The sequence below is a fragment of the Rhinichthys klamathensis genome, unplaced genomic scaffold (genome assembly GCF_029890125.1).
Source record: "Rhinichthys klamathensis goyatoka isolate OS25496 unplaced genomic scaffold, OSU_Roscu_1.1 h1tg000111l_1, whole genome shotgun sequence".
NCBI classification, from domain to species: domain Eukaryota; kingdom Metazoa; phylum Chordata; class Actinopteri; order Cypriniformes; family Leuciscidae; genus Rhinichthys; species Rhinichthys klamathensis.
Genome location: NW_026606649.1, coordinates 8,215,249 through 8,233,064, shown reverse-complemented (window position 1 = coordinate 8,233,064; position 17,816 = coordinate 8,215,249). Strand labels below are relative to the sequence as shown.

The following is a 17,816-nucleotide window of genomic DNA, read 5'->3' as shown; positions in this document are numbered from 1 at the left end:
TCATTGGACTGTCACTGAATGGCCTCTCTCGATAGGCTGCTGCAATTGCCACAGGCCAGCCAATAGGCGCGCTAAGCCGCCTTGCCTATGTCTGCTTGCTGTTGCAATGCGTTTTGCATTAATACAAATGAAGAATAATTTTTTGGCTTCAATATCTCGAGGAAAAGAGGTTTTCCCCTAGCGTAAGATATTACGCAGTACGAGAGAACCTCTCGTAAGAGAACTATAGGCACTCTGTCGAATGGCTACTGTACAGTAAAACTAATCTACGCAATTAGAAAAAACATTTACACCAACTCCTTATCACCTGACACAGCATTTTGCCTGCAGACTTAAAAACAAGGAAGTCCAAGCACCAAATTTACAACCAACATCGAGCCGTTTTAACTCTTTCAAAACTTAAATTACATTATAATGTTTCCAACTATGGTATTGAGACCAAAAAAACAGATCATATAATTCAACTAAAACGCAAAAACAGAATCAACAACCAAAATCAACCTTACTTTTTAGTGGTCCTTCTCTCATATGCTGTGATTCTGTTTTTTATATAATACTTCACCGCCTGCCAGTCTCGTTCACCGAGGGCTTTGGGGGCTGCTGTAAATGCATGCAATGCAGTCGACTTTTCCAGGAGTAACTCCCGAGTGAATAAATTTCATCATTTTCTCTTCTACAGCCGCAATCTCCACCTCACTCCACTTTCTCTACCTAGGAACTAATGACAATAAAATTACATTAATTGCACTGCATGTGTTGTAGGTGCAAGACTGGATTATTTTTATACTATTCTTTATGATCTTGTTGACCTTTTATAAATAAAGCAAATAAAAACTATTACTGGACAGGTTCCTTACCTGATGTTACTTTCATGACCTCCCGTGTCCTCTCTGGAGATCCTTTAGAAACACAATCATATACATTTCTAAATCAAACTACTAATTACTGATAGGCTGTTTGGGGGGAATTCTTGATATTCTGATTCCATTAAACATTTAACTGCCTGTTCATACATCTTACCTTCATTCGTGTTTACTGGCCTGCTGCTATTCACTCCTGAAGTGCCTGCTTGAAGGCATGATTTAATTATTATTTAACTAATGGAAATGACAAACATCTTTAAAAAATGTGTTTACAAATCTTTACCTGGCTCACTTGACGTCACATCATGATAATGATCTGACAGTTCTGTTTCACTCTCCATCCCAGCATCAGGCTCAACGCACTCTGAAATATAGTCTTAGTATTCAGAGATATGCACAGATTCTTCCAAAGTCACTAGGACACGCTTGACAGGTAGTTTAAACTCGATTAACAGGTTACATACCTGTTGGATTGATGCTGATCTGGTCAAGACCTTTCCCTCTGAATTCGTTAAGCCTTCCCTGCTCCATTGCCATCCAGACTTTGGTGATTTTTGCCAGCTGGAGTGTTCCCTCTGGTAATCTGTAATATTTCCTGTGGATACGAATATCATGTCCCAGGAAATCAGCAAGTTGGTCCATTTCGGTGTCGTTCATGTTAAGAACTCTGGACATTGTAGAGATGTGTTTGCGCAACTTGGTGGACGAAAGGGCTTTTGGACATTTAGCACCACACTCCACGGCAAAGCAGCGCAGGCAGTCTGATCCACGAAATGATGTCTCGCAGCCTGGGATTGCAAACATGTAGATGTTCTCCTTCGGAACACCGCAAACTTCACGTGTTTTAACCAGCAACTCTATGGATTTGATCATTTCCGGTGCCAAAAGTACTGCAATTTACCTTCCGCGCTTTCCACGGATTTCTACACGACTAAAGTACTTGCATAGTGCTTGTTCAACTTCTGAGAGAGAGTCAGCAATATAAATATTTAAAGTAGATTTGTCTCGAGACTCGAATGATTGTACTGGCATCAGACAGGCTTCCCCTTGCCTTTTTCTGTCTAAGATGATCATTGGTGCAAGAGTGACTTTAGCCAGTTTTGCCCAGGTCTTGGTGTTCGGTGCATTAAAAAGTGTGCTGTAGTATTCTTGCTGTTTCTCCTTTAAATATGGAGTTTCTTGACATCATCTGCAAATGGCAAGATCAGTGGAGCGTTGTACCTTTTTTCTTCCAGGGTATTGTGAGCATGACATGAGATAATCTCCCTCCAGCGTGTCTGATAGATGTGTTTGAAGTCCTCTGCTTTTTGAACTTTTGTTGTGTCACCACAGATCCTTGCATCACAACTTACAATGTCGGCAACCTTCATGAGGCTCTGACCAAGTTTGTTGGCTAGCTTTGGCACCGCTATCTTATTTGTCTTACACTGAAAGCCTGTAACAGCTTTAACTGCATTAACCCTCTGGGGTCTAAGGTGTTTTTGGGGTCCTTGAGATGTTTTGACATGCCCTGACATTTGTGCTTTTTTCAGTTGCTTATAAACATATTAATGGCACATGTATTTTTAGAGTGTATAATTACACTCTATTTAGCAAACAGGGCTACCATAATATGTGAGCAACATGTATGTACATATTTGTATTTTTGAGAGAATATTGTTTATGCATGGTTATTGAAAAAACTAAAAATTAAAGTTTCTGAAATAAGGCCACAAAACACATATTGATTATTTCTTCACAAGACTTTTGAAAATTGTATCACATAGCCTAGAATATTTGCTCCAAAACTATGTGAGAATCATCCTGACTACTCATTCAGATAAGTCAATAAAGTCTTTTAGAATGTGTATGATGTGTTTAGTGTGAGAAAGCTTTATGCGAGGAGGCGTGATCTCTCATTAATATGTATGGCGTTTCACACCTGAGAAAGACAAAGACCCTCCCATAATGGCCCTATTAGGTGCTATCAGGCCCTATCATTACGAGGAGCCTTGCACAAAGAATGAGGAGATTTAAAAAAGAATGGCTTTTAGATTGTTTGGATTTATTTACAACACAACATAATCCAAAGACACACAACAAAGGACAAAAAAGCACATTAGTAAACACACTGATCTTAAGACAGAGGCTTGAACAGTCACACAACATTGTCCCATTCTTGAAACATAGTACAAACCTGTCATTTCCACTTTGTTTGATTTTTCATTTTACCATGTTTATGTACAGAGACTGTTGAATGTTGAAGTCAGCAGGACTCATCAGTGGCATATCGTCCCTGTAAAAAATAAAATAAAATAAATAAACACCTTTGAACATGCTGATATCAAGAGAAACTATATGGCTGCACGACTTTGGGCATGCATTGTAGATTTTTCTGGTTAAAATTGCGATTTAATTATATATATATATATATATATATATATATACATACACACACACACACACACACACACAGTGCTTAGAATAAGTGAACACACCCATGCTAAAGTTGACTACCCTTCACAACATAGACATGGTTTTATTTCAGTTAGCCTAACTGAACATTTATACATAAATAATATATTGTATTTAGACAGTATCACATATTTTACCGGAGGCTGAAATATATTTCACTAAATCATTATATAACCTAAGCAGTTATTCGCAAACAAAATAAATTACACATAAGGCAGTATTTTAGCATGATAATCAGTGTCATAAGCTAATCAAAACTATTTATATTTAATATACAAATATGTTTAGAGAGTAATATCACATTTAAAAAGTTTACACGAGCGTATACACGAATGTTAGGGATATTGAGGCAATCTTTTCTGTAAGATGTCAAAAGCTAGGCAAAATATAGTCTGAAAATTCATTTGAACTCTATACGATCAGAAAAGAAATTATAAAACACTAAACAACTTACTTCGAACTTGTATCCTCGGCGGGATCAATTCGTTCTTCAAAATGCAGCCGTTCGTCGTCGGAGTTACAATCTTCCTCTGAGGAAAAGGTGAATCCTTCCTCGCTGTCCAGAATCATCTGAAGGAGTAGCGTGCCATCCTCAAAACGCAATGAACTATCAGTGAATCTGATGGAGAAACTTCGTGTTTTTATGCCATTGATCGCTGGGCGTGTGCGATGCATAACGTTAGATCACCTATTTACCATGTGAAAAGCGCTGGGGGCGTGGCGGCCTCAGCTAATTAAAGATAATGAACTGAGACCGAAAAAACTGTACCTCTCCTTGGTTTCAAACGAATTACATAAACTGGAAATATTTCTTTTTTTAATAAATTACTTCATTTAAAAGAAGAGAATACAAGCTTTAAAAAGACACATGTCTCGTATCTCTGTGACAAGTATTGACTGAGTTACAGTTCATTTTTCGGACGCGTTTCAGAATGGACTTCACTGACAGAGAGAACGCAGAACGCGCATCATGTTTATTTTTCTTCAAACTTTTCTATTCAAAGGCGCAAATCGATTGGGCTCGAGTTCTACCAGGTTTTGGAAGAACACCTCGAAGTGGGCACCTTTTCATGTTTCCAAAGAAATCTTTTTTTGAAAAGTCCTTGCCAATTTGCACAATGTAAGAATTTATTTGGATTGACATTTGGAGAACTCGCTTGTTTACATGGAACAATGACACATTTTCCCTTTCTAAAGACTTCTACATTGTGTGCTCTGTCCCCATGTTTCCTTAGTATAGTCAGTTGGAGCTTTCTTTCCTTGTTGTTCTTTGGAGAAGAAATGGCCTTAGCGACTTCAGATTGATCTTTATGAACGAGTTCCAGATGCCTGGCAATTTTGGATTGTGGTTTCTCACAAAAGAGACAGTAATGTTTTTTGGTGTATCTTCTAGATCCATCGTCAGTCTTTTGACTGTGTATGACTGTAAGTGAAGTTATGGAGCTTTCCCCAGATGTGTCAGATTCAGAGTTCCGGTTTCTAGGTCCCTTGTATGTTTTTCTTGTTCCATCTTTAACAGCAGGACTGGCCATGGTGGCAGCATTTTTCTTTAATATACTGCCTCCCTCTGAGCTGGTCTCACTTTCACAATCTGACCCTGGCACATATTCATCCTCTGTTATTTCCATGCTGCTTAGTGAGTCTTCAGAATCATATCCAAGCATTTGTTTTTTTAAACTGAAATTAATCAGAATTCAGCAAATAAAATTTCCTAAATAAAAGGTCTCTGCCACTGAAACAGAACTACAATATCTCCCAATGTCTGTAGAATAAAAGTATTTCCTTCTAACATCCACAAAAAAATACCCTATATTTTAAACTGCTAAAAAAAATGTAAAAGCAAGCATTTGTTACATGCACGCAATTACTCTAGTTTAATATCTAATTGCATGAATAAATGCAAAATTAAATGCAAGTTATCAAGTATGAATGGGTCTTAAGCAGGGATAGGCAACTTCAGTCATGGAGGGCCACTGTCCTGCAGAGTTTAGCTTCAGCCCTGATAAAAACCTCACCTGCCTGTATCTATCTAATCCTGAAAACATTGATTGCCTTGTTCAGGTGTGTTTCATTAGGGTTGGAGCTAAACTCTGCAGGACAGTGGCCCTCCAGGACCGAATTTGCCTATCCCTGGTCTAAAGTATCAAACAAACATTGAAAGGGTTGCCTTTTAAACTGTTACGAAAATCAGTCAAGATAAAATTAACGAATTCTTCAAACTTTTATGAACTGTGGCCATCATCTATACTTTCTTACCTTGGGATTGGAGTGGGACACATTCCCATCTTCTGCAGAGCTGGAATCTGTGTCCATGTGGTTTTGGAAGGCAACCTGTAATCAGTCAAACATGACAAATATAATGGTAGCAGGTATTGAGAATTTTACACAAATTATATTAGCAATAAATGTGTCCCCATAAGGACAGTTAAAATACAGGTCAATGTCCCCAAAAGCTATCATAAATACTCATTACTACCTTTGAGGTTAAAGTGCCGACCAAACTTTCAGGTTTGTTTAGAGGGTGTTTGTATCCATCGTTTGTGGTAAGTCGTTTAAAATGTAGAAATCGATATAATTATATTACAATTTGTCATTCATAACTCACAAATGTAGATAGGTATCGTAAATATGTGCAAAAAATCCAGTATGCCCTAACAGGGTTGGGACAAAGCCTGTAATAATGCCATTCTCGCATCGTTCTGTCAAACACATTATGATAAACTGTTGCTGGGAAATAATTATTACTACAATATAATGTATACTGTGCGGCTCTGAAACTAAATGGTTCTAAAACAACTTGTCTTATTACCTGTGTGTCTGTTGGTGAGGGTATCACAGAATCTTCTGCTGGTTGAGTGACTGGATGCAATTCTGGGCCCAGCTAAAAATCAAATAAAAAATTCAATGCTACAGAAAGAGTGTAGAATGATTTTTTTTACTAAAGTACATACAATTGTAAACTGCAAAAAAAAAAATGTACAAGTGATCATTTTTGTTATGTGCATGCAATGATTTTCTGTTCTCTACATTTATAATTAGTAGTCACTTCTCTAAAGTAATGATCCAACTTATTTGAATTGCGATGTGATTGTATTAGAATTTAGGCATGGACCAGAACAGATTAATAACCTAGTTTAATATCTAATTGCAAAAATAAATGCAAGTTATCAAGTATGAATGGGTCTAAAGTATCAAACAAACATTGAAAGGGTTGCCTTTTAAACTGTTACGAAAATCAGTCAAGATAAAATAAATGAATTCTCCAAACTTTTATGAACTGTGGCCATCATCTATACTTTCTTACCTTGGGATTGGAGTGGGACACATTCCCATCTTCTACAGAGCTGGAATCTGTGTCCATGTTGTTTTGGAAGGCAACCTGGAATCAGTCAAACATGACAAATATAAAGGTATTGAGAATTCTACACAAATTATATTATCATGCATATAATGCAATCCCCAGACAAGGTGTCCCCATAAAGACAGTTAAAATGCAGATCAATGTCCCCAGAAGGTATCATGCACCTTCCAAATAATGCAATCCACCCTTAAACAAGGTGTCCCCATAAAGACAGTTAAAATACAGGTCAATGTCCCCAGAAGGTATCAAATAACATCACACATCGCTTGTTCGTTCTATCCTCAATTTATACATGAGCACAACAGCAAAAATAATACCCTACAATTTCATGTTGGCTGAGCGTGAGTTGGGGGAATTTCTTGTATAATGCACTCTCATCATGACATTTCGATAAATAATCTTACTGTGGTTTTGTCTCTTACAAAGAGATCATTAGAGGCATATTGGTTTAACGTTTATACATTATATGATGTTTTATTAAAAAAGTTCGGGAGGAGCACGTTCAGATAATTAAACCTAATTAAACACACGTGGAGCACATTCAGATAATCAAACCTAATTAGACAAGAGTGGTGCCTAATAAACGAGTTAAGCGCTGTGTATATATACAGCAAACTAACCTCCGTTCATTGACAGTTTAACAGCATCCCTCCACCACCCCATCTCCTCACTTATAGTCCTAATACTCTTACAACAGCGGGGGGAGTACTCTGGGTTCGGGCAAAATTCCGAGCTCGGAGCCCTCCCCCCGGACAGCACGCCAAATACGCATAATCTTTACTCTGTTTAATTGATGTAAGTGTGAACTCGTGAAACAGTTGTATGCAGAGCAGTACACAATCAAAATATTTCTTGGTGAGTCGTATACCTTTTAAACCCTGTCACAGTTAAATGTGATCTTCAGACCACAAACTTTCAAGAATAGTGACTTAAAAGGTAGATATTTTATGTAACCCTAATTGACAGACTTAGGCAAGTAATTAATGTTGTTACTTACAAATACACTCTCTGTTCTTTTCAGTGGTGGTACACATTCGCTGGTTGAAGGAGATTCATGGTCAATTTCTGACCATACCTGCAATAAAAAATAATTATCATTTGAGGCTATGAAATTACAAAACAGATTAGGCACTTTATTGAGACTGAATAACAGTCTTACAAAACAAAAACAAGGGGAAACAAAGCTTTTCCTTTTGCTAGAGTGACATGTGACACAGAAATTCAAATCCGGGAACCAGTTAACACATCTACAGTGCGCTCTGTAAGTATTGGGGCCAACACATATTTTATTGTTTTTGCTCTGTACACAAGCACAGTGGATTTGAAATAAAGACCTGAGGTTATTACCAACTTCTGTTTAGAGAATGTTTCTATCCATCTTCTATGGACAGTGTATGAGGGTAGCCATTTAAATACATGGTCTCCAAATTTCAGCGGACAAAGTAATTAGACAAACAATATTTTAGGATTTATAATGGTTTTTATTGACGGATGTACCCAATGAACTATATAGGAAAACTGCTTCGGTGCACCTTATAGTTTGCAAAAAACATAGCAGGATCATAATAGTTTTTAGTTGTATAAATATACTAAAATTATATCAGCAAGAAATTACATATCAGTTCCAATGGTTATCCTTAAGAGGACTAGGATTCTATCCTCACTAAGCCAAAGTGTCCCCATAAGGACAGTTAAAATACAGGTCAATGTCCCCAAAAGCTATCATAAATACTCATTACTACCTATTAGGTTAAAGTGCCAACCAAACTTTCAGGTTTGTTTAGAGGGTGTTTGTATCCATCGTTTGTGGTAAGTTGTTTAAAATGTAGAAACCGATATAATTATATTACAGTTTGTCATTCATAACTGTAAATGCGTATCGTAAATGTGCAAAAAAATCCAGTATGCCCTAACAGGGTTGGGACAAAGCCTGTAATAATGCCATCCTCGCATCGTTCTGTCAAACACATTATGATAAACATTGTTGCTGGGAAATAATTATTACTACAATATAATGTATACTGTGCAGCTCTGAAACAAAAAAAAAAATTACCTGTCTTATTACCTGTGTGTCTGTTGGTGAGGGTATCACAGAATCTTCTGCTGGTTGAGTGACTGGATGCGATTCTGGGCCCAGCTAAAAATCAAATAAAAAATTCAATGCTACAGAAAGAGTGTAGAATGATTTTTTAACTAAAGTACATACAATTATAAAATCACTGTTGTTCCATATCCCTTATGCCTATTAATTACAAACAGTAATGTTTAAAATGTTTTCCATCAAATATATAAATAGCAGTAGGTAAATCTTATTTTCAATTCATGCAAATCCTGGTTTACCTTAGCCTGGGTGTTCCCAGGCTGCCTTGCGCGCAATTTGATTCACGCTGCTAAGGCAGCCTGGACACCATGGACTAAATTTTCCCCTGAAAAAGGGAACCAATCACAGAACGGGGAGGGATCAGCAAGACAATGACGACATCTATGCGACACATCGAAGAAGTTTCGGTAACACTTTACTTGAAGGGGTGTGCATAAGACTAACATGACACCTTCATAATCATGACATGACACATGTTATGAATATGAAGGAAGTTGTATGCATGTTTGTGACAACTGTCATTACGTGTCATTCGCTCAATTATGACATTTTTTAATGCAAATATGACATTGTTTGAGATGTCTTTGTTATGAACCAATACATCATAACCTGTCAGTGTCTTTGTCATGACAACTTGACATTACTAAGACAACACAACCTGTCATAAACATGACATAGCAGATTAATTATCAAATTTAAGAAACCACTTAGCTTTATTGGTTAACATTACATTAAACTGTCTGGTGGATGGTTTTGACATTGGCTGTCATGAAGCCATTATAACTGTTTAATGAAAAATTCAATTTGTACCACTGTAGTTGAGGTCACGAAAAATATTCATGACACAGTTATAATGGCCTTATGACAGCCAATGTCAAAACCAACCACATGACAGTTTAACTTAATTTAATGTCAAGTTGTCATGACAAAGACACTGACAGGTTATGATGTTATGGTTTATGTCAAGGTGTCATAACAAAGACATCTTAAACAATGTCATATTTGCATTCAAAATGTCATTATTGACCGAAAGACACTTAATGACAGTTGTCATAAACATGCATAAACCCTACTTCATATTCATGACATATGTCATGTCATGGTTATGAAGGTGTCATGTCAGTCTTATGTACACCCCTTCAAGTAAAGTGTTACCAAAGTTTCTATGGATCCAACATGGCATCAGACGCGAAATTACCTTTCGATGCAGCTTTAGATAGTGTTTTAAGTAGTTTAGAACGCAAGTTTGTTTTGAAAAAAGAGCAACTGTTAAACAATTTCATAAGCAAGAGCATTTGATAGACATTCGTAGCGCCCAATAAACGGCTCTGGGCATTCGTAAACCACGCCTCAAATACGAGAAAATGAACCGGTGGTTCCCAGACCAAGTCTCGAATGAGAATTGGTCTGACGTTAGCCAGGCTAGGTTTACCTGCTACAGTTTTTAGAACAGAAAATATTTTACCTAAGTTCTGTCAACGTACAATAAAATGACTCACCATTTTATCCAAGTTTGCCAATTGCAGTAGGAGTAAGACTCGCTGTCTTTGAAGAGCGTTTCGCTTCTCTGCCGTAGATTCATACCGAGTTTCACACCTATTGTGGTGTTCTTTTAATTTGTCAATCCTGGCCTGCAATTGTTGAACCAAATATAACAATCAGTGTACCAGAAATTATTGTTTAAAAAAAAAGAGTGAAATGCAATACTACAAAAAGGTTGATAAATTAATTTGGATTTAAGTAACCTGGAATGGTCTATTACTTCAGACAGACCGACACTAGGGATGATAAGATTTTCATGTTGAAAATGAATTTCTTTTGTTCTGTACACCAGTACTTTGAAACAATATAATGAAAACACATCACAAACCTTTTAAATGTAAATATGACAGGGTGCCAGCAAAGAAATGCAGGTTTGGAAACCAGACTTGTCTTTGTTACGGTCATGCGGTATGGATTAGTTATTTAACTAAAGTCAGAGTTATCAAGTCAGCCTCAAACCATCATGCTCATGCTACCAACATAACCTATGTGTATTAATCTCTTTATAGTTTGTTAAGTAATTACCTTACTCTACTTTATAGCACTGTTTTGATGAGAAACAAATGTGTAAGTCTTTCCTACTTACATCAAAACACCATGTATCCACATTGTCATTGTGTAATTTCAAATTTAAAGTACAGAACATGAGAAATGCTTTAGTGTCCATACTTATGTGGGCCAATATTATGTTTGAAGTATTAGTATAGCAAACAAATAGATGTGGAAGTGACGTTTTTGGGCTATGCAAGAGTATAATTCAATGTTCATTTGACTTTGGAACCAGACAGTGGAAACTTTGACAATCATGAATACATAGTGCAGATCCACAAACTGACCCAGTCTGGGGCACTTATGCGCTTACCTTCGAGCGCTCACTCTGCAAATTATCATCTGCAAGAACAACATAATTTGTTAGTCCTTATTTATACTTTTCACTTCCCTTACACAATAACTAATCAATCAGTCTAGAGTTTGAGACCTGCAACAGTGATATGTGTGATGGGGTAGGGGGGCAGTTGCGTTTACCTGAGACGGGCATGTTGGACAGGGTGTCTGTGCCAGTGAAGTGTGTTTTGGGGACTAGGAGAGGAAACCACACAGATGACAACAAAAGTGAAATATAGTAAGAGGGCATTTACACTGAGAAAAACATGGGACATCTTTGCAGAGGAGGATAAGTATTGATCAGACAGCACCACTGCATTTATTCTGCATACGTGGTTCTAATCTTTGTAATATAGGCATGTAATTCAATCATTTTTAATGGATGCATGAGTGCAACAGAAGTTAAATTAACTTTTTGCTACAACTTTGTCTGTTCTAATTGTGTGTACACAATGGGTGCATACAATAGATAAATCCAAAACAGAATCCACTGTGACATCTGAACTAATGCAATTCATTAAAACTGTGGAAATAAAGAAAAAATAATCTAGAAAAAATGGCGGCACGCAGCTCAGCACGCTGCTTAGCTATTGAATGGAGCTCTGATTTTGTTGATATTTCACCACATTAATTTATCATACTAACTACACTTTTGAAAACAACCTAAGCAAGTATGGGGGGACCCACGATTGCACAGATGAAAAGAGTGGAGGAACAATTGGAACTGATCAGCTTAACGCTGAGAAACGTAACTAAACAGGAAAACTTGACGGCATTGAATGAGAAACTGTCAGCTGATATTCAGTTGCTTTTAATTTGCTACTGATGAAGAAAGATGAGAAAATTGCTATGTTGGAGAAACGAATCGACGATCTTGAACAACACACGAGAATGAACGACCTTATTATAACTGGCTTGGAAACGAAACACCGTACCTATGCGAGGGTGGTGGATCCAGAGGAAGGAGCCCTCGAGGCTAGTGCACCGGGGACAGAGACCCAATCTCTGGAACAGCAGGTTGTTTATTTCTTGGTGAGCAAAGATATTGAAGTTCAGAGTGAAAACTTTTCCGCCTGTTATTTGCTACCTAGGAAGCGTCACTCTACGATTCCTGGGCCTCCTGCCATCATTGTGCGCTTTGTGAACCATAAACACAAAGTCGTGCTGTTGGGACAAGGGGGGAAATTGAAGGGCACGAAAGTCTACCTCAACGAATATCTCACAAAGAAGAACGCCGAAATTGCTAAAGACGCCAGATTGCTACGTAAGAATGGAAAGATTCAGTCGACATGGACCCGGAACTGTAAAGTGTGGATCAAGATGAATGGATTACGACCAGAGGATGTGAAGGTTTTGGCGATACGGGAATCAAATCAGTTGGATGAATACAAATGAATCGTCTCAGTCTCAAGAACTCCTGTTTCCACTGCTGCCGATGGATTGTTCGGGTTCTTCGAGTGAAAGGATTAGTACTGACGTGTTGGTGGAACGTGAGTCCTTTTGGTGTGATGTCGTTCTTACAAGGTACTATCTTATCATTTCCTTACTATGTCAACAATTGACTCCAGTTTCATAACAAGTGACTGGAATCACGAAGCACTTGTAATAGATTCACGGACTCTGAACCCATTTGAGCTGAACATGGTCAACAACTCTCGAATTTATGAAACCTTTTTTAATCCTGACTCCAATAATAATTATTTGAACTCTGTTAACTTGTCGTGTGAATATTATACCGAACAGCAATTTAATTTCTTATCTTGCTCGTCTCCTACATATTCTGACCAAACTTCGTTTTCCACGATTCATGTGAATGCACGTAGCTTCAGAGAAAACTTCGATCACTTTAAATCCTTTTTATCTACCTTGTCACACTCCTTCTCAGCTTTAGCATTTACGGAAACATGGCTCCATAATGATACATCACATCTCTATAATCTATCACACTATAATGCTATTCACTCTTGTAGAGAAATGAAAAGAGGAGGAGGAGTCTCTTTGTACGTGTCTGATGATTTTAAGTATATTCTCAGAAAGGATTTAAGTATTGACTTCAACTTAACATTAGTAGAATCCTTATTTATTGAAATTCCTTCATGTTTTTTATTTAAAGGGAAAAGCATTGTGATTGGATGTATTTATAGACCACCGGCTACAGATATAAATACTTTTATTGATGCACTTGATTCAACTTTAGATATTATTTCAAAGGAACATACCGTAAAACTTCAAATAATAGCCGAGTCCCAAATAGACGCCTGTCTCTTTTACACGCCTGGTGTGGCTGCAGGTTTGGGTAAATAAAGGCCGGTCTCAAATAGAGGCCGGGTCTGTTTTTTAGTTTCGGGTTGTATTTAATCCTCTAAAACCGCCAGATCGCCCGCTTTTTGGCGGCCGCCAAAGCACATTTTTGTCCCTCCAAAGCCTTTTTTGATCGATGAGTGATGTAGAATAGAATGACTGCTGCGCCTGACAGGGCGCGTTACGAGCTGAGAGAGAGAGAGCGCCCCCGGCCGCGCGCGCGCGCACTCTCCCGTCTTCAAATAACACGAGCGCTGTCTTGCTCTCTCTCCCTCCCGCATATTAATCAAAATCAATTGACGCGATAGTAAAAGGTCGGAAGACCGCAGTTTCATGTGGAGCATTTTGAGATTTCTAGAGATTAGAGACAGGCCTATACACTCAATGAACAACATCTCAACACTAAATTAATTATAAAGGCCTGTCTCATATAGACGCCTGTCTCAAATACAAGCCGGTGCAGTTCGACGATTTGGGTAAATAAAAGCCCGGGCTACTATTTGAAGTTTTACGGTAAGCTCTGTCTGTTACATGGTGACTTCAATTTGAATATCTTACATGCCGATCTCACTGCTACACAAGATTTTCTTAACACCCTGTACTCTGTAAATTTCTACCCTTTAATTACAAAACCTACTAGGGTCACTACACACTCAGCCTCTCTTATAGATAATATTTTGTTCAACTCATGTGACTATAAAGTGTCAGCAGGGCTGTTATGGTGTGACGTGTCTGACCATTTTCCAGTCTTTCAAATGATACACTCTGTTTTTGATGCTTGTACTACTAATAATGTGCATGTTAAATATCGAAATTTCACCCATAAAAATATTGGAATATTCAAATCAGCCATCAGCTCTATCATATGGGACGAGGTCATGCTGTTGCAGGATGCTATTAAAGCCTATGATTTATTTTTGACTCTCTTTAATTCTGCTCTGGAATCCAGTTTTCCTTTGATAGCTGTGAAATCCAAAGTAGTTAGAGATAAACCCTGGTTTACCGGTGAATTGAGGAAACTATCTAGAAAGAAAAATCGGTTGTATCGCAAGTCTGTCACCAAGCCCACTCCTCATAACCTAGAAACATACAAAAAATATAGGAACCAATTCACAAGATTAATTAAGGCGACTAAAAAAAAGTTTTATGCTGACCAGTTTAATCGTGTCTCTAATGACATTAAATCAACCTGGAACATTATAAATCAGGTACTGTGTCGCAATAGGAAGGCTGCATCTACACCTACAGTGATGAGGGACTATGATAGGTGTCTATCAGACCCCATTGATATAGCTGATGGTTTTAATATTTTTTTTTACCAAAATTGGGTCTGATTTAGCTCACAATATCCAGAAGACTGATAATGATCCATGTAGCCAAATAAATGGGCGGTACGCTCCCCTCCCTAATCTTGATCACCCAACTACGCAGGAGCTCCGTGATATTATTTTTTCTTTAAAAAACTCAGCCCCTGGCCACGATGGTATTAAGAGTATCCTCCTCAAGGAGACCATTGATCATATCATTCAACCTCTTACTTATGTTATTTCTTTATCATTTCAATCCGGAATTATTCCCCAAGCTCTTAAAATTGCAAAAGTTATTCCCATTTTTAAATCAGGTGATATAGAGGTGTTTAGCAATTATCGTCCTATATCCATTCTGCCCTGTATCTCTAAAATATTTGAGAAACTCGTCTAAGAACGATTAAATAAACATTTAATTGTTAATAACATTATATATAAACACCAATATGGGTTTCGGAAAAAATATTCAACAGAACATGCATTAATACAGCTTGTAAATTTTATTTCAAATGCCCTTGATAATAAAAAATTTGCTCTCTGTGTTTTTCTTGATTTAAGTAAGGCTTTTGATACTGTTTCACATGATATTTTGATTTCTAAGCTTAATGGATATGGGGTGGAGGGTACTGCCTTAGTTTGGTTCCGCAATTACTTTATCAACAGAGAACAATTTGTTTATCTCAATGGTTTCTTTTCTAAAACTTCTAAAATTTCATTTGGGGTTTCTCAGGGTTCTATTTTGGGTCCTTTATTGTTTCTAATTTATATTAATGATTTATTCCTTTGTTGTAAATTTTTTTTACCCATATTATTTGCTGATGACACCAATCTCATTGCAGTGCACGAGGATTTTGTCACCTTGATACAACATGTTAATGACGAGTTAAAAATACTATCAAATTGGTTTCGCTCTAACAAGCTAACGCTAAATGTCAAAAAATGTAATTTTATGATATTTCACAATATTAATAAATTCTACCCCAAAGAACATGCTTGTATAGAAATTGATGGAGCTCCAGTTATTCAAGTGGCTTCAACAAAATTTCTCGGTGTCCTGATTGATGAAGGTTTAACTTGGTCTAAACATGTTGATCTAGTTTGTACAAGATCCTCTAAAATGTTAAATATTCTAAGAATTGTTTTACCTTCAATTCACTCATCTGCTCATTTAACGATTTATTATAGCTTTTTATTCCCCTTTATGAATTATTGCAATATTGTCTGGGGTGCTACTTTTCCCACTTATCTTGCAAGAATTTCTAAAATTCAAAAGAAGTTCTTGCGGATGATTTCCTACTCGTCCAAATATGCTCCTTCGGCACCGCTATTTCTTAGATTCAAGATTTTACCAATTGAGAACGTCAATGTTTATTTCACATGCATATTTATTCATAAGTTTATTTACCAGAGAGAAGACCTTCCACCAACATTACAACACTTTTTTACTTTTATTTCTGATACTCATATCCATCAAACAAGGCACAGTGAAATAAATCTTGTCTTACCGTTTTCTAGAACTTCGGGCTATAAAACTGACCTCAGCTTTAGGGGTCCTCAATTATGGAGTAAATTAAGTTTGTCCTTAAGATCTATGTCTTCTTTGTTTATCTTTAAAAGACAGTTGAAAGACCTTTTGATTTTAATATGACAGCATTTGGTTATAGTTTTCTGCAGTATATTTCATATGCTGCTCTTCACTTTTGATCCTCCTTTACCATTACCCATCAACATCTGTAATTTTAAGTTAAAAGGATAATCAGGCTTCTGAAAATGTTTTTCCCCTCTTTTATTATTCAACTCATTCGTCTGCGTGTCTTTATACATATATATATATATTTTTTTTCTTGTTTTGTTGTTTATTCATGTAAGTGGAGTGGAACTCTGTATAAACCCAAGTGGGTTTCGTTCCCCTCCTTGTATTGTATCCTTGTGATATTTTTGCAGAACAAATAAAAAAAAAAAAAAAAAGATATTTCCATAAATAAAAACCAGTTGGTGTGATCAAACCTTTGGCATAGGAAATGTATCTCATAAAAACAAATTGGCCTGAACAATTAAAGAGCAGCGTTTTAGGAAAGGGTTTTAGAGTTGTAGTGGTCTATACCTGTGTCAGCAGGCTGTGAGTCTGCAGTTGTGACTGTGGTGAGTTCAGTCCCTACTGAATCAGCATGTACTATTGCAGCAGCAGACTTTCTACTCCCAATCTACAAAGGGAAATGTTACAAGTTGTAATGTGCAATTGCATAGGCCACACCTAAAAGTTCAACAGCTGCTCCACAACAACTCATATGTATTTTTGCATTTGATAAGATTTAAACAGTATGCGCTTAATAAATTCCTACCTCAGGTTTCACGCTAGGTAGTACATCCTTGTTAACCTGCTAAGTAAACCAAGATAGAAACAAATTCAACTACCGCTTCCTTGTTTGGAGTGTCTGCAACAAATTGCATGAAATATAAACTCTTCTCCAGGTAGGTGGCATATTGGATATATAAATAATAAGGTAACTCACCTGTGCTCTCCATGCCCAGTTTGAGTCACCGTAGTTGTAAGTCAATTCTTCTCCAGCTGTAATATCTTGAATCGCGAAGAGACACAAGTGTGGTTTCTCATTTACTTTTATGGTTTTCATTTTGCAATTAGGTCTTCTGTGGTCGTCATTAACAAGTCTCCCAAGGGAAGAGTCCTCTTCACATTTCATATTAATGAAACATTTGTTTCATTAATATGTATTAGCACAGAGGTTCGACTATGAAGAGGCAGTATTTGGTTAATTTAAATTATTTGAGCAGGATGTACCAATGAATATATATACAATTCTATAAGTAGGGCTAGGTATCGTTCAAAAAAAAACTTCGATACCAATACCGATACCTTGTTTTCGATACCGGTTGCTGAACGATACTTTTTTTTATACCAATTTTATGAAATCCATTTTAACAAGATTACATAACACATTACCTCAGAAAACCTTTGGTTTTATTTTTTCAGTTTGACTCAT

At 37.0% G+C, this 17,816-nt stretch overlaps 1 protein-coding gene across 1 annotated transcript; it reads right to left on the bottom strand.

Moving 5' to 3' along the window:
- Positions 1 to 5,540: 5,540 nt before the first annotated feature.
- On the bottom strand, positions 5,541 to 17,447 carry LOC130087773 (uncharacterized). Its single transcript, XM_056254250.1, has 9 exons — positions 17,328 to 17,447; positions 16,919 to 17,018; positions 11,348 to 11,401; positions 11,184 to 11,212; positions 10,279 to 10,410; positions 8,744 to 8,815; positions 6,622 to 6,696; positions 6,127 to 6,198; positions 5,541 to 5,648 (listed from the first exon to the last, which is right to left on the bottom strand). The coding sequence occupies exons 1-9, from the start codon at positions 17,445 to 17,447 to the stop codon at positions 5,556 to 5,558; spliced, it is 747 nt and encodes a 248-aa protein (XP_056110225.1). The 3' UTR covers positions 5,541 to 5,555.
- Positions 17,448 to 17,816: the final 369 nt, after the last annotated feature.

What these genes read in the sequence shown, in the direction of transcription:
- LOC130087773 (XM_056254250.1), bottom strand. Translation starts at nt 17,447, where the DNA reads ATGAAAACCATAAAAGTAAATGAGAAACCACACTTGTGTCTCTTCGCG. An exon ending in TGCAGAGTGAGCGCTCGAAG is followed by an intron (nt 10,411 to 11,183) that starts GTAAGCGCATAA and finishes CAACAATTGCAG; the next exon opens with GCCAGGATTGACAAATTAAA. An exon ending in TGTCCCACTCCAATCCCAAG is followed by an intron (nt 6,199 to 6,621) that starts GTAAGAAAGTAT and finishes TTTGATTTTTAG; the next exon opens with CTGGGCCCAGAATTGCATCC.